Consider the following 23,217-nt stretch of genomic DNA (forward strand, 5'->3'; position numbering starts at 1 on the left):
CCAACAACAACAAACACCGACAATTCCTCCACGTTCGCCGAGTCTCTGATTCCACATGCACAGCCCATCATCATCTTGAATGGCAAAACTTCAGTCGTCATCTTCACACCACATAATGTTTATATGATCATCAGGTAATCAAACAGTCCTTTTGCAGTACCTCAGCTCAACATTGCGTTGTCCTGTTCACTACATACCTAGTACACTTCTTCCTTTTCACCGAGAAATATCTAGAAACTGGTGGCTACACAGCTCCGCCAGGCCTTTTTACTTATCTCTGTTGTTTTTTGGTAGTATACGTTTATTTGTGGGCTGTAGTTATATTAGCATTGGGTATGTACGCGTCAGCAACTCTTGATTGGATAGACTTACGGATGCCCTCCTCGGGCATGGGCTCGACATTTGCGAGCTCAGCCGCAAAAGGCTGCTTGGGACCGTTCTTCTCCTCACGCAAGAAGGGGAAAGCCAACACCTCACGAATAGAGTAGTTGTTGGTCAAGAACATAGCAAGACGGTCGATACCGAGACCCCAGCCACCGGTTGGGGGAAGACCATACTCGAGGGCGTTTAAGAAGGACTCATCAACAAGTTGACTGCAGGAAAGTTAGCCTTGTATACGAATCGTTCATCACATTGGCGGGAAACCTACGCCTCGTCATCACCCTGGTCCTTCTGGCGAGCTTGCTCCTCGAAGCGAAGTCTTTGGTCGAAGGGGTTGTTCAACTCGGTGTAGGCGTTGGCAATCTCCTTCTTGCACACGAAAGCCTCAAAACGCTCGCAGAGACCCTTCTTGGAACGATGGTACTTGGCAAGAGGGCTCATCATCTGGGGGTGCTCCAAGATGAAGGTAGGGTTGACGCAGGTCTCCTCGATGAACTCGCCCGTGAGCTTGTCAATCATGCGAGCGTTGGTGAGAGGTGGTGGGCACTCAACACCCATCTTCTTGCACACTCTCTGGAGGAACGCGTTCGTCTCGTCGGTGTGGAGCTCCTCGCTGGGAGGGAACTTCTCGCCGGTGGCTTCCTCGAGGGCCGGAATCATCTCGACCCTGCGCCATGGGGCCTCCCAGTTGACCGTGTACTCCTCGCCGTGCTGGTTGGTGAACTTGGTGACGTAACCGCCGGTAAGGTGCTTGACGAGAGAGGAAACAAGCTCCTCGGTGATGTTCATGAGGTCGTACATATCGGCGTACGCCCAGTAGAACTCAATCGAGGTGAACTCGGGGTTGTGTGTGAGATCGACGCCCTCGTTGCGGAAGTTCTTGCCCATCTCGAAGACCTTGCCAAACTGACCGACAATCATCTTCTTGAGGAACAGCTCAGGGGCGACTCTCATGTACATGTCGATATCGAGATCGTTGTGATGAGTGATGAATGGCAGAGCGGTAGCACCGCCAGCAATGGCGTGCATCATGGGCGTCTCAACCTCGATGAAGCGACGCTCATGGAAGACTTGACCACTTGTCAGTTCTACTCTTCTCCGGATTGACTCAAACAAACTTACAGTCACGGATATACCTGACCATCCGGCTGCGCTGCCAGAGGGTCTCACGGCTCCTGTCGTTCCACAGCATATCGAGATATCTCATACGCGCGCGCTGCTCAGCGTCGGCGAAGGGGAAGCGCACGCTGGGAAGCATGTGCAAGCAAGGGCTGAGAAGCTTGATCTCGGTCGCAAAGATGGACAGCTCGCCCTCCTTGCCCTCGGCGAGCCTGTTCTTGGGGTTGGTACGGCCAGCATAACCAATGATACCAATCACATCACCACGGCGGATGTTCTCGTGTTGCTGCTCAAACGAAGGGGCTCCCTCGGCGACGAGCTGGGCCTGGCACACAATTTGGATCTGGGTGCCGATGCTCTTGGTATCGGCAGAGGTGCGAACATCTAGGAGCTAAATGAGCAAGGCGTCCCCAGCCGGTGAAACATGTTGGAGTGGAAGTTACCGTAGAAGATGAGCTTGGAACCGCTAGCACGCTTGTTGTAAATGCGGGCAGCGATGCGAATCTCGGTGTTCTTGTCGTCCTCGCCAGACTTGAGGTGCTTGAACTCGTCGTGGAACTTGTAGTCGTCATAGGTGACCTGGAACTTGTGGGGGTAAGGGTTCGTCTCGGGATTCTTGAGGACTGCACACAGTGACGCATTGGGTCAGCACCGAGTCCATAGCTTCTACAGCCACCACATAAACACATCACATACGCTCATTGACATGGCGCGTCCGGATCTCATAGTACTGGTTGGGATTGAGGTCGGCCTCCTCCTGACCGGCGGCGTTCTTGGGCTTGCCGGACGACGCCTTGGGGGGAGCAGCAGCAGCCTTTTTGGCCTTCTCGGCCTCCTTCTGGCGCTGCTTCTGGCGCTTCTTGAGCTCCGTCTTGGAGACCTTCTCGCCCGTCACTTCGTCGAGATGGAGGTTGGCAACCTCCTCGGTGGGGGGCGCAGGGGCAGGAGCTGAGTCGGCCATTTTGAAAGTGGTGCTGTCTCGTACCAGGGACCACTAGATTCAACAACGTTGAAGAAGGGGGGAGGTTTTCTGGTTCGGGGGTTCAAGTTGCCCGCTGTCGGCCCAGATGCTGGAAATTATCCACAGCGGGGTAATTTTTTTGAAAGCTTTTGGCGGGGTGACTCAATCGCAACCGTCAGGGTTGTTATCAGTCGAAGTGACTCAGGGGTGACCCTAACCCTGCCACCTTTGTGGGTTTCACTCTTCTCACGCTTCATGAAGTACTTGTACTGTGCACGCTCAAGCATGGGAACAACTGTTGGTTTCTGGCTCCAAATAAGTGCCAAGAAGAGAAATTCTATACGGGTATTAATATGACTAAAGCTAAGAAACAGTATCTATAAGACCTTGTGCTGAGGACTGTCCTTGTTTTCCCTTCCAGTGCAATGCGCCCCCCTTCCCGATGATGGTACAAATAAAGATGTCGCCCGCTGTGCTCTGACTCGAATAATACGAAGCAATGATAGACTGACACAATGCAAAAATCCTTCAACCAGCTACTAAGGGTCAGCGTCAGCGTCCATATCGGCATCGGTATCGGCATCGGCATCGACATCGGCGTCGGCATCAACGTCCCCATCCGCGTCAGCATCCGCGTCCGCATCAACATCACCGTCTTCCTCAGCTGTGTTAGTTTCTGAGATTTCCGGCACGTCCTGCCCGCCCATTTCCTCGTCCGAATCTTGCCCGGCACCAACACTGGCCGGCGCCGTGATGATGCTGGGTGTACCGACGGCAGTCGAGGGCGAACCGGCTTTAGTGGTAGATGCCGTCGATGGTGCATAATTCGCAGCGTTATTGCTTGCTGCCGGAGAAGGGTGAAGAGACGCCCGGGCGTCGTTATTCGGCACCGAATGTTGTGATTGGTGCCTCTGAGGCTGCAACTGTCGCATACCCTGCCCAGAACCAGTAGTTGTTGGCGACACTCCGGCACTCGCAGCTTCCAAGGTGCGCTGCGCTGAGAGACCGGCCGCCGCGGACCTAGACGACACGATCACATCCTTCCAGCGATTAATCGCCCTTGCCACAATCGTGTCGAGATCCGCATGCCTATCGGCCATGTTGAAGCCTACGCCGCCGCCATCCTTCGCTGCGCTGAAACCGAGCTCCAGCATGTGGTTGACCAGCTTCTCATCCATGTACACTGTTGTCGGCTGCACAATCTTGTACTCTTTAGGTTGCTGTAGCCGGCTCAAGTGTTCGATCTGAGACTTGAGATGATTGTTTTCTTGCCTAAGAAGGCTTTGGGTCTGCTTGAGTTTGGCACCCTCGTCTTGCTTCCGCCCCAAGCCTCTTGCCAGCTCGAGGGTCCACAGCTTGGCACGCTCAGGCCCTGGAAGTGAACACCAAACTGAATACGTCGCTGTTATGTGATCGGATATTTGCTGTTCCATCTTGTCGGCTGCCTTTTCAGCCTTACGCACTGCTTCTCGAACATCTGGCTTGACTGGCACTAGGGAGGGAGGATATGTTAGATCTTCGTTCACCGCCGTTGTCGCCGCGGTGCAAGCCAGCTTCCATCTCCTGAACTCTTCTCCAAAATAATTTCGCAAGGCTTGCAGCTGAACTGGGCCGGGTGGTGTTATCGACCACGAAGTGGACGTCGAGTGCTGGGTAGAAGCAAATAACGTGGGTGGTTTCTCGAGACACTGCAACGTCAGTGCCGGAAAGTCCAATGCAAGAGGATCAAAGTCAAAAGGCATCGAGTGCATGTCGATTTGTTGTCTGTCAAAGAGCGTCAGTATACAAGTCTGTTTGGCACGACGAGAAAGCCTGGCTTACTTTGCAGCCCTCCAAGAACCCATGATTTCCCGCAATGCGAGTTCAGCGGCTCTTTTCGTATCCTCGGCATCTTGCAATACGTGTCTGGCGTCCAGTTGTTGCTTCATACGCTGGCGACTGGCTGATCGCTGATGTTGCCTGAACCCACCCTCGTATGCCGTGGCATCCCGCCCACCAAGGTCGTTGATGACACCCGTGGCTTCCCATGGTGTATTGAACGGATATTTCCTATCAGCAGTCCCTTTGCCTTTGGTTTGTGATACTGGTGTGATGGATGCAGAGTCAACCTCTACCGAAACAGACCCCTGACTCCTTCTCGACGCAGCCGTTGGCGTTCCGACTGACACTGACGTGTCTCGTCTTCTAACCCCAGGAGCACCGGGGGTTCCGGTCGAAGCTTTGGGACGACGGCGGGTGATATTGGATCGATTTCGTCTGATTTCTTCCACATCGTGAATCCCATCGGGGGCCTTGGGGTTGTTCTCCTTAATGAATACATCTAGATGGCGGCCGAGCGAAGACGATGTGAAGGCTTGGTGGCAATAGGTACAGGTCTTGTCCTTGACCGCCTTGGTTGTACCGGTCTCGGCCGACTGGACCGGGGCTTCGTCGGACATGGCGGGCTTTTTGCTGACCTCGGGCAGCTGTCGGTGAGCCGCAGGGACGGGTGGCTGCTCGTACTCGCTCGGCGGAACGGTCACAGACGGTGGGGAGCAACGGGAGCTCTAGAGCAACCTGGAGAAGGGCGGGCCGTGGCGATCCAAGGAGGGGCCCCAGGGGGTAAAGACCCGGAAGCTTCTTTAGTTGGTCAACGTCTGTTGCTCCTTCGGCCGGACTGGTGCAGACACAAGACCATTGACGGGTGACGGGTGACGGGTGACGGGTGTTGGGCGACGGGCGTTTGAAGACGGGGTCGGTGTTTTATAACAGCAAACAAAAGAGATCAGAAAAGAAGAAGCGGCGGGAAGGATCGCAAACGAGGCTTGGGATGTTCGGGGTTTAAAAATGACAGATGGGGAATGTTCCGCCTCTTTTTGAGTGGTGAATGGATCGCCTCGTCTCGCCAGCGAGGAGGCCCAGACACATTTCTTTTTTGGATCTCCTTTCCCGGGTTATTGTACAGTACAGGTAACGCGGCAGGGGTTGGGACATCGACACCTCAGCAAGAGCCAGAGACAGTCGGTGTTGGCTTGCAGACAGGGAGATGCAGGTTCCATCCAAGACCTGAAGGCGTCGGCGGGCGGAAAAGATGGGTGCGATGTGAAATTTAAAGTTGCATGTGCATGTCGTATCTGCACCCAACTGACATTATCCAGAGGCAGGAACAGCAACAACCTTCCTTCTCCCGATCAGCCAGTTCCAGTCGAGGTTTGATCCATCAAGGTCAATTCTTTTTTTCTCAGGTTGTGCCGGAGGTCGGTGACATCTGGCAGTTCACCCAAGGTCATTTCCCTCTCGGGACAAGCGCAACAACCGGCAAACGTTGCTGTTTGTTCCGCCGCTTGCTTGGCGCTGATCATCGGCTGGGACTGCAGGGATGCCTAGCCGGGACCGGGGTCGTGCCTGTAGGTTGCGCTGTCACGCCTGGGGCAAGCTTCTGGAATTCCCCTGAGATCAATCAATCAACAGGAAGCTTTCTGGTGACACTTTTACAATACCACTACCTACCTACCTGATGGATGTCCTGGAACTGTACCCGACTGGCTAGTATCACGACTGATGACTATCTTGGTTCCCAATTGGCATTGACTACTACTGTACAAAGCGGGAGGCACTCCTCGCCTCATCTTCCATTAGAAATTTGGAGATGCTTGTCCGTCCCTCCAACTCTTAATTTGAGCGTTGCAGTGACTCCACATGACAGCATGGCACATGGCTCCAGTGGGCATCTCGACTCGAAGCCATCCGAATGTTCGTGTTGGTCCCATGTTCTCCGAGGAACCGACGTGCGAAGGGGAGGTTATTATGAAGTTCATCAGGTTTGTCTTCATTTCCGTGGCCACAACCCCAAACAGGCGGTATTGAATAGATGATCTTGGCTTGCCTGTCATCGTTTCTTCAGCTAGAGACCAAGCTCTCCATAAAGCGATTGGTCAATGCGTTCTTAACATCGCCAGATCACCTGACCTCCTGCCATTTTGCCGTTGGCAAGCCATCCGCCATTTTTTCCGCAGAAGCCATCACCAACGCTGCGTGTTTGCTAGACGAGACTGGAACCGCTGAAACCGCACACCTGCGCCGTGCTAACCCCCCTGCTGTGAATAGCTTCACATAATCACCCAAACAAACCACCCCTCGTTTTTTCGTCTGATTCCAACGTCACAATGCCACCAGGTATGCTTCATCCCAGCTGCAAAGCCCCTCGATGCATTTACGGTTGCGCGACGGGGTGGCGCGTCGCGTCGCGTCGTCGCAAATCGACCTGTCGCCGCCCGCTTTCTGAGCTGCATCTTGTCATGTTCTTTGTCGTGCGACCAGCCATGTCTAACCCTCGAATTTAGCAATGAGCGATAGCGAGCCCTCGGATCGAGAGCTCAGCCCCCCGCCAAAGCGCAGCGGCAAGAAAGCACAGCGCTACTCCGAACCCGTCGACGAAGAGGAGCCCGAGATTGTAAATGGGGATGTTGCCGAGGACGATGAGGATACTGAAGAAGAGGATGGAGACGGGGAAGCCGAAGTGTATGGAACCGCCAGAGACGATGATGCGTGGATTGGACAGTCGCTGACAGGGCGAATAGTTATGTTGTTGAGAAGATTCTCTCGCACATGATTGGAAAGGTGGGTTGAGCGCAACATGAGATCGCAACTTGGCTTTCATCTGACTGCTTTTAGGGCGGCGAATTACTATATGAGGTCAAATGGGAGGGATACGAAAAGAAGTCGGACCGCACGTGGGAACCGGAGGAAAATTTGACGTAAGGAACTGTGGTTCTGTCTTGGGACTGCAACAATAGGGCTAACAGGCTTAAACATAGTGAGAACGCCTCCGAGGCTCTCAACGAATACCTGAAGAGCATTGGTGGCAGAGAAGCGCTCCTTAACGAAACCCACACCGCCGTCCAGAGCAAGAAGCGCGGCCGCAAGGATTCGTCAACCCCGCAAGCATCTACCACCAGCAAACGATCCAAGAGAAATGGCAGCCATCCTGCAGACTCCGAGCCCCCAGCCAGCGCTAAGCAAGCGGTCTGGAAGCCACCAGCAGGAAGCTGGGAAGATCATATTGCGCACCTTGACGCATGCGAGGACGAGGAGACCCACAAGCTCATGGTGTACCTAACATGGAAGAACGGGCACAAGACTCAACACGAGACTAGCGTCATCTACTCGAGATGCCCTCAAAAAGTAGGTTCTAGAGCCCCGCACATGGCCGTATTGAAGTGCTGACGTTTTCCGTCTAGATGCTGCAGTTTTACGAGCGTCATGTACGCATCATCAAGAGGGAAGAGACACCGGTCGACTCACCCCCTGCCAACTCCTGAGTCCTTTGTATTTTGACTCTTCACTGTAAACCATGTTGTAACAGCACTCTTGTCGAATTTGTTTTTTAATTCTCCAAGGCTCTGACAGGCCAGGACAGGCGTTCAGGGGGTCTTTTCGAGCAGAGGGATGGCGCAGATGATTGCCAGGGGGACATTTTGTTTAGCTGACGATTGCGGAATTTGATACTTTGTGTGTTTAGTACTTTTGAGATATTGACATCGGATGGAGCTGCCCTCGCAAATCAACACACATTTTCAGTCAATGGCACACAGTTGGAAGTTGGCGCTGCTATCATTTTGGCTACTCGCTCTTCTCTAGGTAGATAGTCCGTCATAGAAAACATATTGACTGCACCCAAAGCATGCTCGCTGTAATCAAACCCAATTAGAATCGGACTGACTCCTCCATCCTCGGTTTGTGTATATTTTGGTCCAACCCCTGTTCGTCTGTCACGGCACTTTTAGAGCTCGGGCTTATATAATCATTCAACCGTCCACCGGAGAACCGCCACCAGCAACACCGTCATCCTCAGCTGTCTAGCTCCTGCCCTTTGTCACCTACGTTGGTGTTGTGCGAGATGAACACATTGTATTAGAGCTCCCACATTTGCCAACCTATTAACTCGCCATCGCTGTCTCACCTTACCCAACTTACCCCATTCCCCACCCTTTCAATCACCATGCCAACCCGCGGCCCCGTCCCCCTCTCTCTAGTCCCCTCCTCCCAAGCAGAAACCCTCAAAGTCGGCCCCTTGACTGTTAGAGTTTTTGAAGACGGGTCAAACACCCAGAACAGAGTCTCGGCCGTGACCATCACCCTCCCCCCGGGAACGTCAGGGCCGCCAATGCACTGGCATCGGTTTCACGACGAGCTCTTCTTCGTCACCAAGGGCACAGTCGTCTTTTCTACCCCGGAAGGGGACGTCGTCACCAAAGCGGGCGACTGCATGACTGTGCCCCCGGGTGCGATCCACACGTTCAGGAATGGGAGTGAGAGCGAGGAAGGGGAGTGCTACATGACGGCTACGCCGGGGCATTATGTTGATTGTAAGCTCACCTGAACTTCCCACCTGGGTTTTCTTGCCTTGCCTAGAGGGAAAAAGGATCCTAACAGGTGGTGGTGACAGATTTCAGAATGTTGTCCAAGGCTACTGCTGGGTTGGTGGGGGGGAAGTTGGGCAAGGAGGAGACGGAGCATTTAGTGAGTTCCCTTACTCTTGATGATTACCTCATATGTGATGGGGATGGTTAGCTGATGATGGCAGATGGCACTGTTTGGAACTTTCCCGCCTGATGTTGAGAGTGAGCCTTGATTTGGGGAATGAACAGAGGCAGCGATCATGATTTGTATGTGAGCGGGGAAGGTGTGTAAGGTTAGGTAGGTATATAACTTTGGCTGGTTGGGGTGATAGATGATGAATTCACAGCTTTATGATAGCAGCATGGTCAAAAATAATCTTGTAATTTATTTTTAATTCTGACTTGTACAATACGGGGTATCATACCCGCAATCAATTCTCCCCCCCCTGGCGCTCAACCCCCTAATCCATACAAACAACGCTGACAAGATATCACTAACACGCTATAACAACTCCCATTCCCATTAATAATCAGCCCCCATCCAATCCAGAACCCCACAAACCCCCTCCACCACTCCCACCCCCCACCCAACAACAGCACTCACCAACCCCTCCATCAAAACAACAGCCATCCAAACCGCCGCAAAAGCAACCTCATGCACCCTCCCCAACCCCCTCAACGCCCTCGCCAACCCAACCGCCATCCCAATCAAAACAACCCCATCATGAACCACCACACCCATATCCTCCTCCTCCTTCTCTTGCTCCTCACCAACGAGTCAATGATGTCCCCCCAACCCCGTCCCACTAGTGCTCAACAACAACTTCCTATTCTTCTTCACCAAACTAACAAAGCTCCTCTCCAGCTTCTCCGCCTCCTTCCTCGCCGCCGAAAGCGCCTGCTCTGCATCCTCCAAACTCATAAGCGGCACATTCCCAAACGGCCCCGCCGGCCCCCCAGCGCCCGGGGGAACATGTCTCTGCCCTGTTCCTGTCCCTGTCCCCTCCGCACCACCACCACCACCACCACTACCATCCACCCCTCCCTCAAGATAACTCGCAAACCCACCCGGACTACTACCCCCAGCTTCAGCAAACGCCCCGACCGGACCAGGATAATTCAGCTCAGGAGCAACAGCATCAGCCATATCACCCCCCCCATGCCCAACCATCCCCGGTCCCCCAGCTCCATACAACCACGGCGCCATCGCCCCCAAATTCGCCGCCGCAGCAGCATTAGCTTGCGCCTGTTGTTGTTGTTGTTGCTGCTGCTGCTGCTGCTGCTGCTGTCCCCCTCCTTGTCCACTCCCCCCAGTCCAGTTGGAAATCGCCTTAGGAAAACTCATATCCCTAGAGTTGAGGTTCAGTCTCGGGAGGACATACTGATTGATGTAGTAGATCGCCTCTTCCCTCTGGATCTTGTTCACCGGATCGCTAGGAAAAGCTCCCTTGCCCTGGGGGAAGTAACTCGGTGGTCCATTGGGGACAGCTCTCCCTTTAACGAGCGAGAACCCAGAACCCGTGTCGTGACGGGAAGAGATGAATGACGCCGGGGAGGCTGCCTCCTCCGCGATTGCATTTTGGAGCTCCAAAAATCTGTCTTCCTCGTCGGCGGTGAGGTTGCGGACGCAATCACCGTTGGGGGTGATGAGGATCCGGACACCGTCGACGACCTTCCTGACGGGCTTGCCAGACAACAGAATGGCCTGGTCCTCTTCGGTAACCATGTTCTTGGTGGGAGTCATGGTGTTCTTGGCTGCCAGCTCCCAGAGACCCGCAGCGTTGATGTCATTTTTCCACCGGTCGAGGGGGATGGTGGTGGGCTGGAAGAAGGCGAGCTTCTCGAGGTTCTCGGGAACTAGGCCGGCCTCGTGGAGGCTTTGAAGGATCTCATGAGGCAAGGGCCCCTCGCGAGGGATGGCGGCGTTCTGCTGGTTGCCACCATCGGGGGTGTTGGAGTCATATCTGTTCTTGTGAGTAGGCTCACCAGTCAAAGTAGTAGTTTCATTGGCGGTAGAGCGGTAGGTTGAAGACTCTTCCTTCACTTCCTTGACCTCCTTGGACTCCTTGGTCTCCTTTGTTGAGGGAGCAGGGGAAGCAGCCGGTGGCTCGGAGCTGCTCTTCGCCGTGGTCGGGGTAGCAGCTGGCTTCTCTTTTTCCTTCTTTTGCTTCTTTTTGCGGCCGATGATGGGCCCAATCTCGACCTCGGGCTCTGGCTTGATAGGCTGCGCAGCGAGGACGGCCGATTCCTTCTTGGTCAATTCCTTGCGCTGCTTTCGCTGTTGGCTCTTGGTTGTGGTCCGGGTTGGGGCGGACCCAATCCTGGAAGACGGAGGAGGCGAGTTGGTCCGCGAGGCTGAGATGGAAGCGGAAATAATGGAAGCGCTGTCAGAGATCAGTTCGCTGGCAGGTGTCTCAGGCCGATGGGCAGATGCCGCGGCAGATGAGCGCGCCGAGGGCGCGGTGAGAGACGGACCCGCACCCATGATAGGCGTCGATGGCGTCTCCGTCTTGGGCGTGGCCACCAGTCTTAGAGTTTTAGGTGCAGCCCGTGAAAGTGGTGACGAAACGGAAACCGGTGTCGGAGCAGGCAGCGCAGGGAACGCCGAGTCCTTCTCTGCGGTAGTCGACTTTGTCGATGCCGAGGGAGCTTCCAGATTCCGAATCTGGGAGACCTTGGTGGCAGCCGCGATATTGAGAATGCCAGGCACAGGACGCTTGTCGTTCTTCTTATCAGCAGGAGCAGCAGTAGACTTTTCTGCGGCCTTGGATGTGGTAACAGTTGAAGACGCCTCCAAAACCTTGACAGGTGCCGCAGCCGCAGCCGCAGCAGCAGCAGCAGCCTTTTCTTTCTCCTTTTCCTTCTCTTCGGCCTTCAACCTCTCCTTTTCCGCCTTCTCGGCCTTCTCTCTTTCAAGCCTTTCCGCTCTCTCGGCCTTCTCCCTTTCCTTCCTCTCCTTCTTCTCCTCCTTCTTGGTCTTCTTGGCGCTCTTCTCAGGTGCGGCCTCACCTATCAACTTCTTGCTAGAGCTTGCCTTACTTGGTGCTGGCTTTGGTGTAGCAACAGGTGTGGCTACAGCTGAAGCCTTTGGTGAGTTGAGAGCTGGGAAATCTTCGTCCTGTAAGGTGACTATCTTTGGGGCCTTGGCTTTGGCAATCTCCTTGGATAAACCACTTTCAGCGGCCAGTGCCTTGATGATATTTTTCGCTTCAGAGGCTGATGGAGTAATTGTGCGTTTGCCTATCAGCGGGCTTGGGGCAGCTGATGGGGCAGATTTAGACGAAACCTTGGGCGACGCCACTGACGGGGTTTGTCGCCCAAAGTTCATGGTGTGGAGTGACGCATGTGAGATAGCAGGTGAATGTTGGACGCTTGGAATTGGAAGTCCGGGTGGCGCCGAAGGCGTTCCAGTCCTACCAAAAATCTCAAAGCCCCCAGGGGGGTGTCGAATGTTGACATCGATAGGCTCATCCGCCACAAGCGCATCGATGCTGGGTCTAAACTCTTCGAGTGAGAGTAAGTCGTCCTCTATAAACCAAGTTAGCTTCCATATCTTTTGAATGGCTCAAAGTGCAAAGCTTCAGATGAAAGATACATCCAGGAGAGAGACCGCTGGGCCTGTGGGGCAGAGAGGATGGAGGAAGGAGGAAGAAGAAGGAGCACAAGCAAGCAGCGCCATTATATACAGGAGAATTAAGTCACATCAAGACTACCATCATCGTCTTCCGGTTGGTAAAGTGTACTATCGGAATGGTGCGAGAAAAAACGCTTTATTTTATCCACCGATGCCACCTCAGCCCCAGCTGTGTTTAAAACCTGGGGCCCAAGTTAACGTACATGAAGGAGAACCCCAAAGGAAGACGATGAGAGCTTGCCTGACGTGACCACAAAAAGTCTGATGTTGTTTTTTGTCTTTCCATGACCGCCCGCCCCAACCCTTGGGATGTATCCCAAGGCCATTAATCCACCAACAAAATGCAAGTGACGCCAGTGCTAGGCGGGTCCCTCCCTCGTGGAACCAATGCCTGCGATGCTCGAGAACCGTGATTTAAGCCCGCTCCCATAAGAAAAGAAAACAGAAAACAAACAATCCCCTGGCTGAGCCACCTAAACCAACGCTGTCATGATATATAGTGACATAAAAAGCCAAACAAAACGCATGTGCTCCTCCTTCCCTCCAAAAAAAATGATGGTGATATGTGTGTAATGCGATGCAAAAGCCAATTTTTCGTGAAATCGCGGCCGGCACTTCCGGATCAGAGTCGTCATCACCATTGCCGGTATGGCTGGTTATACATCATGCCCTGGTTGGTGTACCCACCTTGCGACTGACCGCCGAACACACCCGGCCCGAGTCCACCATTGCTCTGTTGCTGCAGGGTTTGCTGCTGGTGTTGCAAGCTCTGCTGATGCGACTGCATTCGCGCCTGAAGTATGCTCGGGTCTGCAAGATCAACTATGCCACTCCCCCCAGAGGAGGAAGTGTTAGCGTTTCTGTGCTTCTTCCCCTTCTTCTTCTGCTTTGAACCCATGTCTTGGAATGCTCCAGGCTGCGAGGCAAAGAGCGAACCGAGGTGGTTCGAGGCAGGAGCCGGGGTCGAGGAGTTGGAAGGTGGGTACTGGTTAGGGTTGAAAGAGAACGTGTACTCACGCTTACCAGAATCATGAGCCTGGGCACCTCCGCCCCTGTTGCGGTTGATAAGCTGTTGCATAATCTCGTTATCCTTTGACGCCCCGCCGAACGCCGCCGTCAAGCCAAATCCGTGCTGCCCAAACATGCCGGGAGGTGTGCCAGTCGACTTGAGACCCGGAGGCGGCGGCGGCATGGAGGAACCATAGTACTGGTTGCCAGCCTGGTTGTGGAACGTTGAAGGCATCATGGACGACTGCTGAGCCATGATGCGGGGGTTGCCCGTGAGCTTCACCGACGTAGAGGATGCAGCGTCTCTGTTATCGTTGGCGAAGCTGAAGCGGGAGCCCTGGCGGTTGTGGCCCTGTCCCTGGAAGAGGGTGTTGGTCTGGGCTGTCAAGTGTTCGACAAACCCAGTTGGGGGGCGCATGAAGCTTCGCTGTTGAGGCGTCATTGTCCGACTGGCAGTACCGATAGACCCAAGATTCGATGTCGATTGGGTCATGCCAGAGCCCACAGCTTGACCAAAGAAGCCATCGGCACTGCCTCTCTGAATGGGTGGTTGAGCGGTGCGCCGTGGGTCAAAGCCGTGGGTGTCACGAACATGATCCCGGTCCTCTGGTTCGCCACCCAGTGCGAGACTGCCACTGCTTTCAGGCTCGCCCTCTGAGGGCTCACGAACACTCGCAGTAAGTTGGTCACCAGTGGTACTCGCGGCCTCGGACTCCCTCATCGCCCGGCGACGCTCGCCTCCACGAGAATCGAAAAGAGGAGGGTACTTGGAAGGATCATCCTGCTCAGCACTCGGTTTCGGCCACGCCAGAGCGCAGCCTTCGAGCGACTTGAGCAGAGACTTGAGGGTGTCCTGAGTGGTGCGCTTGGCTCTTTCAGCAGGAGTTTTGGCCGACTTGGTTCGCGTAGCCGGCGATGCCGCTGCGGGGGTTGGGGTTGGCGCCGAGGGAGGTACTGGGGCAGATGCCAGAGCTGCGGTGGAAGGCCCTGGCGTGGGAGCCGGTACATCGGCAACTGGCTCGTCCTCCACAGCAGACTCGGTCGTAACTGGCAGCGCATTCGAGATGGCAGGGCTTGGTGCGGCACCACTAGTGGCATGGCTGCCCCTTCTGCTACGAACCTGTGGGTTACGTGCCCAGTTCGCGGTGGCAGGCAGCGCCGGGCCATCGCCGTGGTCTGATCCATCTTTGCTAGAACTGCGAATCATGGGCTGGGCGGCTACCGGTGCAGGCGAAGGATGGCTCTGCTGTCTTGATGCAGAGCGGGAAGAACCAGCGGCGTGGGGTATCGGTTTCTGAGCATTGATGCCGTTGATGGACGATAGATCCTGCCGCGTGTAGCTGTCCTCCTCCTCAGCCAGCTCATGCAAGAACATGCACTGGCGGTTGGTACATGTTTCGTGCCGCAACCAAGCAGAACAGTATTTCGTCGTTCCTAGTTGCGCCCTGAGGACTCTGTCCCCATTCATGGACCCATTGACTGCCTGAATGCACTTGGTTGCATCCTCCTGTTTTTCAAAGGTGACGTAAACACCCAGAGATTGGTTGTGGCCGTCAGTGCCACGTCGATTACTAATCGATATTTTCTGGATGTTGCCGTACTGGCCAAAGAATTCGGGCTTTCGAAGGGTTTTGAGCAACTCGTCTTCACGAACTGTCGGCTGCAACCCGGTCACATAAACCAGGTTCTTTTGGACAACTCGGACGCCGACAAGGTTCTTGCGACTGTGGTTTTCGGCCTCTCTTTTCTGGGCTTCCTTTTGTCGTTGCTCAGCGGCACGCTTCTTTTGGCTCTTGGCCACATTGGCTCGGAATGCTGCGTATCTGGGCTGCTGTCAATATCCAAAGCCAGGCATCATCTTATGAACTCCACTTACTCCTCAGGTGTGACAACTTTGTACTCGATCGTGGCTTCGTTGTAGGGACGACGACACGCAGGACATAGCCCGTTCATATTGTTCCTAATGTTGTTGAAACAGAACTGACATATCTGTAGCGAGTGGGCGGTCAGTAATCTGATGAGCAAATCGCGCAGGGTGTTGACGGCAGCATACCTGATAACCACAGGGGCATGGACGGAAGTTTCGGTCTGAGAGATCGAACTCCTCGATGCAGAGGGGGCTAGTAGCATGGTTAGCATGGAACTTGCGCTGGAGGTGCGAGAAGAGGGGGCGCCGAGCTGCGGATGCCGGTACTGCTGGTGGGGACAGAAAGCCCCCTGAGGAGGGAAACCACATACCAAGTGTCCTCATCATCGTCGATGAATGTGTCTTGGTGCGTCATTGTGAATTATGTGGAGGTGGTATCGTCGAGATGGGGTTTGTTCCGATACTCGAGATGTGGTTTCGAGTGGCAAGATCGAAACGACGAGGTGGTGGTGTGCTTTTGGGCAATGTGCTGGATGTAAACGGCCAAGGCGAATTAAACTTGGTGCTGGGGTTGCACTCGGTTTCTTGAGATTAGAAGAGTCGAGGTAACAAGTCGAAAAAAAAATACTCGGAACAAGGTTGGAGAGACCACTGGGTGCGCCTGGTACTGTATTTATTGATTTATGCTGGACCAACTCGCTGGTGGAGGTGAATGAAAAGAACAAGAGACGATTGTCCAGCGGCGAGCAGAGCCTTCGAAAGCGTCACGGAGTCGCTAATCCGCTTTTGGTTAGTCTCGTCTGGCACGTGTCGCGTTGTGCTCGGTTCTCCGCGAAAGCAACGACACCACTTTACAGATGAAGCGTCAATGACTATTTGTCTCAGCAAACCGGGGGATAGCTGGTGTCGTTTGATTGGGTGTTTTACCAGGAAGAGTAGTTGAGATCAGTCAGGTAGGGTAGAGTAAAACCGAAAGCCACGTTCAAAAATGTATTTGTACGAAAGAAATTGTGGGGTAGCTCGCCTCGAGCAACTTTTGTCTGTTGTTTCACTCTCGGCTTCAAGGCACGTGATGGGTCACCTGACTCAGCCATGGATTCGAGCTCCAAGCTTTCGACGTCAATTGCAAATCGACCTCGTCAAGCACCCATATTCGACTGAGGGCACTGGTTGATTCCCAGCAATTGGCTTCAGCCCCTCGACTCCAACCATGGCCAGCAAGCTCTGCAGAAGCAGGGCTTTGGCCTCGGCTTTCCGACCAACAACCTCCTCCATTGCGGCGCCCATGGTGCGGTGTTTTGCCAACACTGCCCGTAGCAATGTCGCCGTTCCCAAGGACGCCCCGAACCCCCGCGAGCTTCCCCGCGACCAGATCGGTACCCTCAAGGCCGCCCCCGTGAATCCTGCCGACAAGTACCAGGCCAAGGCGGATGCTATGCACAAGTATGGCGCCTGGCTTATGGGCTGTCTTCCCAAATACATCCAGCAGTTCTCTGTGTGGAAGGACGAATTGACCATCTATATCTGCCCCTCTGGCGTCATCCCTGTCTTCTCTTTCCTCAAGTGTAAGCCGCAGCCCGTTACGCCCCCTGGGTGATATCCACCGTCTCTAACCTCGATTCATCATAGACAACACCTCTGCCGAGTTCACCATGGTCAGCGACATCACCGCCGTCGACTTCCCCACCCGTGACCAGCGCTTCGAGATCGTCTACAACCTCCTCAGCATCCGCCACAACTCCCGCATCCGTGTCAAGACCTACGCCGACGAGGCCTCTCCCGTTCCCAGTCTTACCCCCCTCTATGATGGCGCCAACTGGTATGAGCGCGAGGTGTATGACATGTTTGGTGTGTTCTTCGTCAACCACCCCGATCTCCGCCGCATCATGACAGATTATGGCTTCGAGGGTCACCCCCTGCGCAAGGACTTTCCCCTTACCGGCTACACTGAGATTAGGTATGACGAGGAGAAGAAGCGCATTGTCACAGAGCCCTTGGAGCTCACGCAGGCGTTCCGCAACTTTGAGGGAGGCTCCAGTGCCTGGGAGCAGGTTGGATCTGGCGTGGATGTTACGCCCGAGACCTTCAAGCTGCCGACACCAAAGCCAGAGCCTCCTAAAGAGGAGAAGAAATAGATGGAGACGAGGGGGAGGGGGGCTTTGTAAATATTTTGTGTTACCAAGGCGTTCATACAGCAGTCTTGTTAAGAGTTCTGTGGGGTGCCAAATGCAATGTGTGAGGTGTCAATCTGGTGTTGCCCGTCCATGCTGCATGATTATATTCGTATGTATCCTTCGTTCAAGGGGCCATATGAGGAGGAGGCGTAAGCCATTTACATGACAAGGAATGCTGAAAACCAGGAAAAAATCACTACGGTCCCTTGTTTGCCTGGCTGCAAGCCAGAAGCCAACATAAACCTTCCAGCTGTCTTAAATAGCTGCCTTAACCTCAGCCTACAGCTTTCGGAGCAGCATGTGGTTGGGATTTAGCTCACTTGTACACCACATCATCAAACGGCCGATGTTAGGTCGGCATTCAAGGTTTTATGATTTAAAATACAGACAAGAACACCAAGCTCCAGTTCATGTGCAGATATCAAATTTTAAAATCTATAACGCCAGATCAACTATGAAATATCTCACACTACACTAAGCTTATTTTTTTCGGTCTCTTCACAGTGGACAGGCGGTTTCCTGTGGTTTTTTTTTTTTTTTTTTTTTTTTTTTTTTTTTTAAATTATCTCACACTGCATTGCAGATGACTCGGGAATCAATGTTCATCAAGGATCGATATCGTCATTGTATTGTCTCATCACCTCTTGCCCTAAATATTCCATAAATGGTCCAATTACTTTCTGAATTGCCCGTGGTATAGCTCAGTACCAATATCTATGTACTTCGGCATGAGGTATTTGATGATAGTCATGCCCATAAATTGAATAGTTTTGTAAAGAGGCTGACATTGTCATCACCAGACCTCTCCTTCACTGTCATCTCATTTCCATGTAAACTGGACTGTCTCCAACCGATATCTCTAAAGCTGGTCTCTCATGTGCTGACCTCTCTTCAACTGTTCTCTTTTAAACTGACCTCTTTCACACTGCCCTCCTCCCAACCTCACCCATTACCCTCACATAATGTCACACCATGTGACACCACGTGTTGCACTGAATCAGGTTCTATGACCAAATATTGAATATATGGGTCTGTCCATGACCAGTCTTATCCCTGGAATGCTTGTGACTACGCCACCTAACTAGGTGGCCAGGTCAGCACTGAGATGGTCAAGCGAGCATTAGATGAATTCAGACTGTCTTCGAGGCTCACGATCTCAGCTTCAAACATGCACCCGTGACAAACAGCACTAAAGAGAGCCAGTTAAATCAAAGTGAAAGAATCCTCTTCCATATTTGACTTGATATACACTTGATATACACTTGACTTTTCCATATCCAATCCTTAAACCTCCAATATACCCAGCGTTTCTACCTAGCGTATATACCACGACAAATCCAATCAGGCCCCATATCCCAGGCAGCCTGCCTAATCATACCAAATAGCATTCATCCCAAACCCCGGCTCCGGAATCCTCACCCTCGCCACCCTATGCAAATACTCATCCTGCCACCTGTACATCTCCAACCACCCCTCCTGATCATCCGTGATGGCAACCCACTCATCGCTAAAATCACACGGGCTCACCGCGTTGGAATGACCGCCGCTCGTCGGCGTGGGGTTCAGCGCAAGCTGCTTCTCAATCGAGCCGCAGTCCCTCAGCTTGAACGCAGACCAGTACCCCTGAAGGTCAAACTTGTTTGCCCGAGACGACGCAAACATGTACTTGCCGGAAAAGGTCAGCGCGACAACGTCGGCGCGGTAGAGGCCCTTGCCGGTTTCCTTGTCCTTTTGGGGGATTCCGGGGGGGATCAAGGGGAAGGAGTGGTGGGTGTAGACGGGGAGGTGGGTGGCGGGGTCAATGACGTATTCGCAGAGGCGGTTGCCGGCTTCCATGAGGGCGTAGAGGTAGTTGCCTGAGGGGTGCTTTTCACAGCTTCTGTTAGTTTACCTGTTGGGACAGTGAGGAAAGGGGCTGACATACCATAGCTACCCATCTAGGGTGGTCACCAGCGTCAGGGGCATCGACGCTGCCGACAAGCTCGACCTCTCCCGAGGGGAGCTTGCGGTGAGTCCACAGCTTGTTGGCGGTCAAGTCGGCCGAGTACAGGTAGGTCTCGGTTGGGTCAAAGACCATGCCGTGGATGCCGGTGTTTTCTTGGTAGGGGTAGTTCTGGACATTGTCCTTGAGGGCACCCGTGTCGGAGACATTGAAGACGTTACCGTAGCCGGCGTGCTTGTAGAAGGGATTGCAGTAGACGTTGTAAGGGGGCTGCTTGGCGGCCAGGAGGAAGATGGCGCGGGTGTTGGTGTCTGCGTCGTTGGCGCGGGCTGGGATAGAGGGTGTCTGTTAGTGATGGGTTCAGGATGATTCTGAGGATGTCGAACAAGAAAATACGCACGATCACCACCCATGGGGTGGGACGCCTCGTGGACTATCTCGGTCGGGCTCTTGACGGCGAAGCTGGACCATTTCTTCATGGCAGCGCCGTAGAGGTTCTTCTTGGCATGCTGTTTTTCATGGTGAGCAATTGGTGTAATTGGAGCTGAGCTTATCGGTCAATCGTACGTCAAAGGTCATCCACGAGATGGGCTCATCGTGAGGAATCTCGGTGCGCTTGATGAGCTTCAGAGTCAAAGCCTCATCGTCAAACTCAACGGTGAAGATGGCCCCTGGAGGGGTCCAGGTGCCGCACATCAAGTGGTGGAGGGGCATGGCTGAAAATGACGTCGGCTACAGATGCCGGGACTTTTTTTTCTGAGCAAAACGGGAGCTTGGGGAGAAACAAACAGCTCGAGAGTGAAACCTCGACGACGAAAAAAAAGTTTCAAACCGACGATGCACTGTTCAATCGTACGATGACGGAATAGTTCGCTCAGGCCGGAATGAAACTCAAGCAACTACGGAAAACTAGGCTCATTTTGCGCATCTGGCTTAAAATGTTTTGACCATCAACTTTTTCCCAGCTCCTCGATTGCTTGCCGGCCCCTCCCATGAGCAAATGGTGTGCAGGACAATTGTTTTACCCCTCGTTGCCCTCAAGCTCGGGATTTAGCGATGTGGGGGGGTGCCAAAACGGCAGGGGTCGGATGCCGCTACCGGGAGATGGATGGACTGGGGGACGGCTGGACGTTTGGCCCACACAGCGCCGGGTTTTCAGTTTTGATTCCAGCCAGTGGACGACAGCCGATGGCTGAAGATTGTACTGCGCTCTCACCGCAGAATGCAGTTGGAAATGTGAGGTCAATGTGTGAGGTTGAACTAAGCACAGACAGACGGCACGCGCCGTGATGGGACTGAGATACGAAGACCCTGATCCGAAACAAGCTTGTTTCCCCAACTTGTACCCCCAAAAACCCCCAGATTTCGGGAGCACGATACATCTTGTCAGCCGGAGCACTCGGATGAAGGCTCATCCTGGCCTCTTTCGACGCTTTCGAGACCACATGCGCCCCAGCTCGCAGCTGCGCTTCCCCATAGCTCACGCCATGTCTTTGTCGAGCTTTGTCTTCGTCAAAGGGTCTCGGGCTGGACAACGGAGCGCGATTCAGTGTCGGTTCCATGTCGGTTCCATGTCGCCCCAGACCGGCCCCCAGAAAGCCGCGATGCCAAGCTCTCGGCCGTCAGTTTGACTGGCAAGCCGTTGCCATGGGCCGGGATGCTCTGGGGTTTGGTGGGCGGACCGGGGGTGGGTTCGGTGGGTTTTGAGTGGGCGTTCCTGGGCCCCTGGCCCTGCCGTGGCGCTTGTCGGATCTTCGTGGGAGAAAGCGACTGCGGGACAACCTTAGTCCTCCTTCACCCCACTCCCGAATTGGGGGAACTTGGAGATGCTGAAGCTGCCGCGACGGCTGTCCGATCAGGAGCGGCGGGGAAAATGACACCACAAGGGGCTTCACATCCTATCACATTGCCTGGATATGCAATATGGCAAAGGATGCTTGACATAGAGGCGAGATTTCCCAGATCATTTGTATATTAACCTCATCCCGTCTCTCCCTCTCTGCCACTTCCTCTTCCCCATCCTCATCCTCATCACATCCACACATCTCATCCCCAGATCTTCATCTAATTCACCAACCACAACCAACCAACCAACCAACCAACCAACCACAACCTTCACAATGGCCTCCGACAAGCCCGCTCACCGTTTCGACCCCAACTTCACCAAGAATGTCATTGAGGGCATGGGTCCCGCCACTACCCCCCGCAACCGCGAGGTTCTCGGTGCTCTGATCCGCCACATCCACGACTTTGCTCGTGAGGTCGAGCTCACCGTCGACGAGTGGATGGAGGGTGTCAAGTTCGTCAACGCCCTTGGCGAGATCTACTACACCTCCAACAAGACCCGCAACGAGACCCACCGCATCTGCGACGTTCTCGGCCTCGAGTCCCTCGTCGATGAGATCGCCCACAAGATCATCTCCGAGGGCGAGCTCGACCCTACCTCCTCCTCCATTCTCGGCCCCTTCTGGTCCCCCAACGCTCCCTTCCGTGAGCTCGGTGGTGAGATCTTCCAGGACGGCGTTCCCCCCAACGGCCGCGTCACCAAGATGCACGGTGTGATCCGCGACATCATTACCGGCCAGCCCATCCCCGGCGCCGTCTTCGACATCTGGCAAGCCTCCGCCAACGGCAAGTACGACTTCCAGGACCCCGAGAACCAGACCCCCAACAACCTCCGTGGCAAGTTCCGCGCCAACGAGAAGGGCGAGTACTGGTTCTACTGCCTCCACCCCACCGCCTACTCCCTCCCCCGCGACGGCCCCTCGTGGCAGCTCCTCTCCCTCATGGACCGCCACCCCATGCGCCCCGCCCACATCCACATCATGGTCACCCACCCCGACTACCAGGGCTGCACCACCCAGCTCTACCCCAACGACGACCCCTGGGTCAAGTCCGACACCGTCTTCGCCGTCAAGGACGACCTCGTTGTCGACTTCAAGCCCATCAAGGAGAAGGACCCCAAGGCCGTCCTCGAGCTCGAGTACAACGTCAACCTTGCTCCCAAGGGCTACAAGGGCAAGATCTAAATGGTCGATGCCTCGTTTGGTACTGATGAGATGATTATAAGATGAGATGAGAAACACTTTCAACCTGTACATAGTTTTTTCTTTATGTTTTTCACCACACACACATGTCACATCGTATATTTATACCCTGTATCTTGAGCCTTGCCGGCCAGCTGGTTGAGGCGAGCGGCATAAAAAGGGAGGACATGCATTCGGTTATCGTTATGGTTTGGTAGCCTTTTTTTTTCTTCCTCTTTCGGTTAAAATGAAAAGAAATGAAACAAACAAACTGTGCCTTTCTTGCTGCTGTGAATCAAGTGAATGGTGTGAATGCCTTGCTGATGCGACTATGATATCTTGACACAAAACTTCTTTGACATTTAGGTTTGACCATCAAGCCAACCCTTGAGACAGGGAGTGCTCAACCATCAATGCAACCTGACCACTTACACAGAGTTGAATCGATCACTCAGGGGACCCAAAGTTGAGCTGACCCACTTGCAAATAGTTGAGCTGACCACTTACAAGATGTTGACCCGACCGCTCACAAGGCAATAGACGACATGACCATGTCACAGTCAAATATTGACACAACCAAAAGGAACCTTTGACACACCATCTGCGACCATTGCCTTTAGCGAAAAGTTGTGATGATGCACCTCATGGCATGTCGAATCGACCGCTCAGGGATGATGAGCTGAGCTGACCACTTGCAAAGAGTCGAGCTGACCATTCAGGGGGGA

General features: G+C 53.9%; 8 protein-coding genes across 8 annotated transcripts; 4 read left to right on the forward strand and 4 right to left on the reverse strand.

Moving 5' to 3' along the window:
- Positions 1-301: 301 nt before the first annotated feature.
- On the reverse strand, positions 302-2,461 carry KRS1 (lysyl-tRNA synthetase; the record flags this gene model as incomplete). The annotated part of the gene is made up of 6 exons (XM_062912358.1): positions 302-312; positions 373-593; positions 650-1,451; positions 1,504-1,884; positions 1,944-2,123; positions 2,197-2,461. 6 exons carry the CDS (start codon positions 2,459-2,461, stop codon positions 302-304), a joined length of 1,860 nt encoding a protein of 619 aa, XP_062766022.1.
- Positions 2,462-3,000: 539 nt separating this feature from the next.
- Positions 3,001-5,810, reverse strand: QC763_407210 (uncharacterized protein; the record flags this gene model as incomplete). Its single annotated transcript, XM_062912357.1, has 2 exons — positions 4,283-5,810; positions 3,001-4,225 (listed from the first exon to the last, which is right to left on the reverse strand). Exons 1-2 carry the CDS (start codon positions 4,897-4,899, stop codon positions 3,001-3,003), a joined length of 1,842 nt encoding a protein of 613 aa, XP_062766023.1. The 5' UTR covers positions 4,900-5,810.
- A 703-nt stretch (positions 5,811-6,513) lies between these two features.
- On the forward strand, positions 6,514-7,761 carry QC763_407200 (uncharacterized protein; the record flags this gene model as incomplete). The annotated part of the gene is made up of 5 exons (XM_062912356.1): positions 6,514-6,616; positions 6,784-7,060; positions 7,115-7,197; positions 7,258-7,624; positions 7,681-7,761. The coding sequence occupies exons 2-5, from the start codon at positions 7,049-7,051 to the stop codon at positions 7,759-7,761; spliced, it is 543 nt and encodes a 180-aa protein (XP_062766024.1). The 5' UTR covers positions 6,514-6,616; positions 6,784-7,048.
- Positions 7,762-8,441: 680 nt separating this feature from the next.
- On the forward strand, positions 8,442-9,264 carry QC763_407190 (uncharacterized protein; the record flags this gene model as incomplete). The annotated part of the gene is made up of 3 exons (XM_062912355.1): positions 8,442-8,808; positions 8,889-8,962; positions 9,027-9,264. 3 exons carry the CDS (start codon positions 8,442-8,444, stop codon positions 9,072-9,074), a joined length of 489 nt encoding a protein of 162 aa, XP_062766025.1. The 3' UTR covers positions 9,075-9,264.
- Positions 9,265-9,364: 100 nt separating this feature from the next.
- Positions 9,365-16,339, reverse strand: NOT4 (General negative regulator of transcription subunit 4; the record flags this gene model as incomplete). The annotated part of the gene is made up of 6 exons (XM_062912354.1): positions 15,722-16,339; positions 15,537-15,603; positions 15,360-15,472; positions 13,163-15,306; positions 9,692-12,369; positions 9,365-9,607 (listed from the first exon to the last, which is right to left on the reverse strand). Exons 1-6 carry the CDS (start codon positions 15,763-15,765, stop codon positions 9,365-9,367), a joined length of 5,289 nt encoding a protein of 1,762 aa, XP_062766026.1. The 5' UTR covers positions 15,766-16,339.
- A 91-nt stretch (positions 16,340-16,430) lies between these two features.
- On the forward strand, positions 16,431-17,576 carry ALI1 (putative NADH-ubiquinone oxidoreductase 30.4 kDa subunit, mitochondrial). The gene is made up of 2 exons (XM_062912353.1): positions 16,431-16,915; positions 16,980-17,576. Exons 1-2 carry the CDS (start codon positions 16,561-16,563, stop codon positions 17,483-17,485), a joined length of 861 nt encoding a protein of 286 aa, XP_062766027.1. The 5' UTR covers positions 16,431-16,560; the 3' UTR covers positions 17,486-17,576.
- Positions 17,577-18,745: 1,169 nt separating this feature from the next.
- On the reverse strand, positions 18,746-22,660 carry QC763_407150 (uncharacterized protein). Its single transcript, XM_062912352.1, is given in 5 exon segments — positions 18,746-19,390; positions 19,449-19,795; positions 19,867-19,975; positions 20,034-21,561; positions 21,574-22,660. 4 exon segments carry the CDS (start codon positions 20,178-20,180, stop codon positions 18,893-18,895), a joined length of 1,101 nt encoding a protein of 366 aa, XP_062766028.1. The 5' UTR covers positions 20,181-21,561; positions 21,574-22,660; the 3' UTR covers positions 18,746-18,892.
- QC763_407145 (uncharacterized protein) lies at positions 21,587-22,495 on the forward strand (the record flags this gene model as incomplete). The annotated part of the gene is made up of 1 exon (XM_062912351.1): positions 21,587-22,495. One exon carries the CDS (start codon positions 21,587-21,589, stop codon positions 22,493-22,495), a length of 909 nt encoding a protein of 302 aa, XP_062766029.1.
- Positions 22,661-23,217: the final 557 nt, after the last annotated feature.

Source organism: Podospora pseudopauciseta, chromosome 4 (genome assembly GCF_035222475.1).
Source record: "Podospora pseudopauciseta strain CBS 411.78 chromosome 4, whole genome shotgun sequence".
NCBI classification, from domain to species: Eukaryota; Fungi; Ascomycota; class Sordariomycetes; order Sordariales; family Podosporaceae; genus Podospora; species Podospora pseudopauciseta.

Excerpts from the sequence above, each read along its gene's own strand:
- ALI1 (XM_062912353.1), top strand. The coding sequence starts at position 16,561 with ATGGCCAGCAAGCTCTGCAGAAGCAGGGCTTTGGCCTCGGCTTTCCGA. Across the intron at positions 16,916-16,979 it reads TGTCTTCTCTTTCCTCAAGT|ACAACACCTCTGCCGAGTTC; the intron begins GTAAGCCGCAGC and ends GATTCATCATAG.
- QC763_407150 (XM_062912352.1), bottom strand. The coding sequence starts at position 20,180 with ATGCCCCTCCACCACTTGATGTGCGGCACCTGGACCCCTCCAGGGGCC. Across the intron at positions 19,976-20,033 it reads TCTCGTGGATGACCTTTGAC|CATGCCAAGAAGAACCTCTA; the intron begins GTACGATTGACC and ends CATGAAAAACAG. Across the intron at positions 19,796-19,866 it reads CCACCCCATGGGTGGTGATC|CCCGCGCCAACGACGCAGAC; the intron begins GTGCGTATTTTC and ends CCTCTATCCCAG.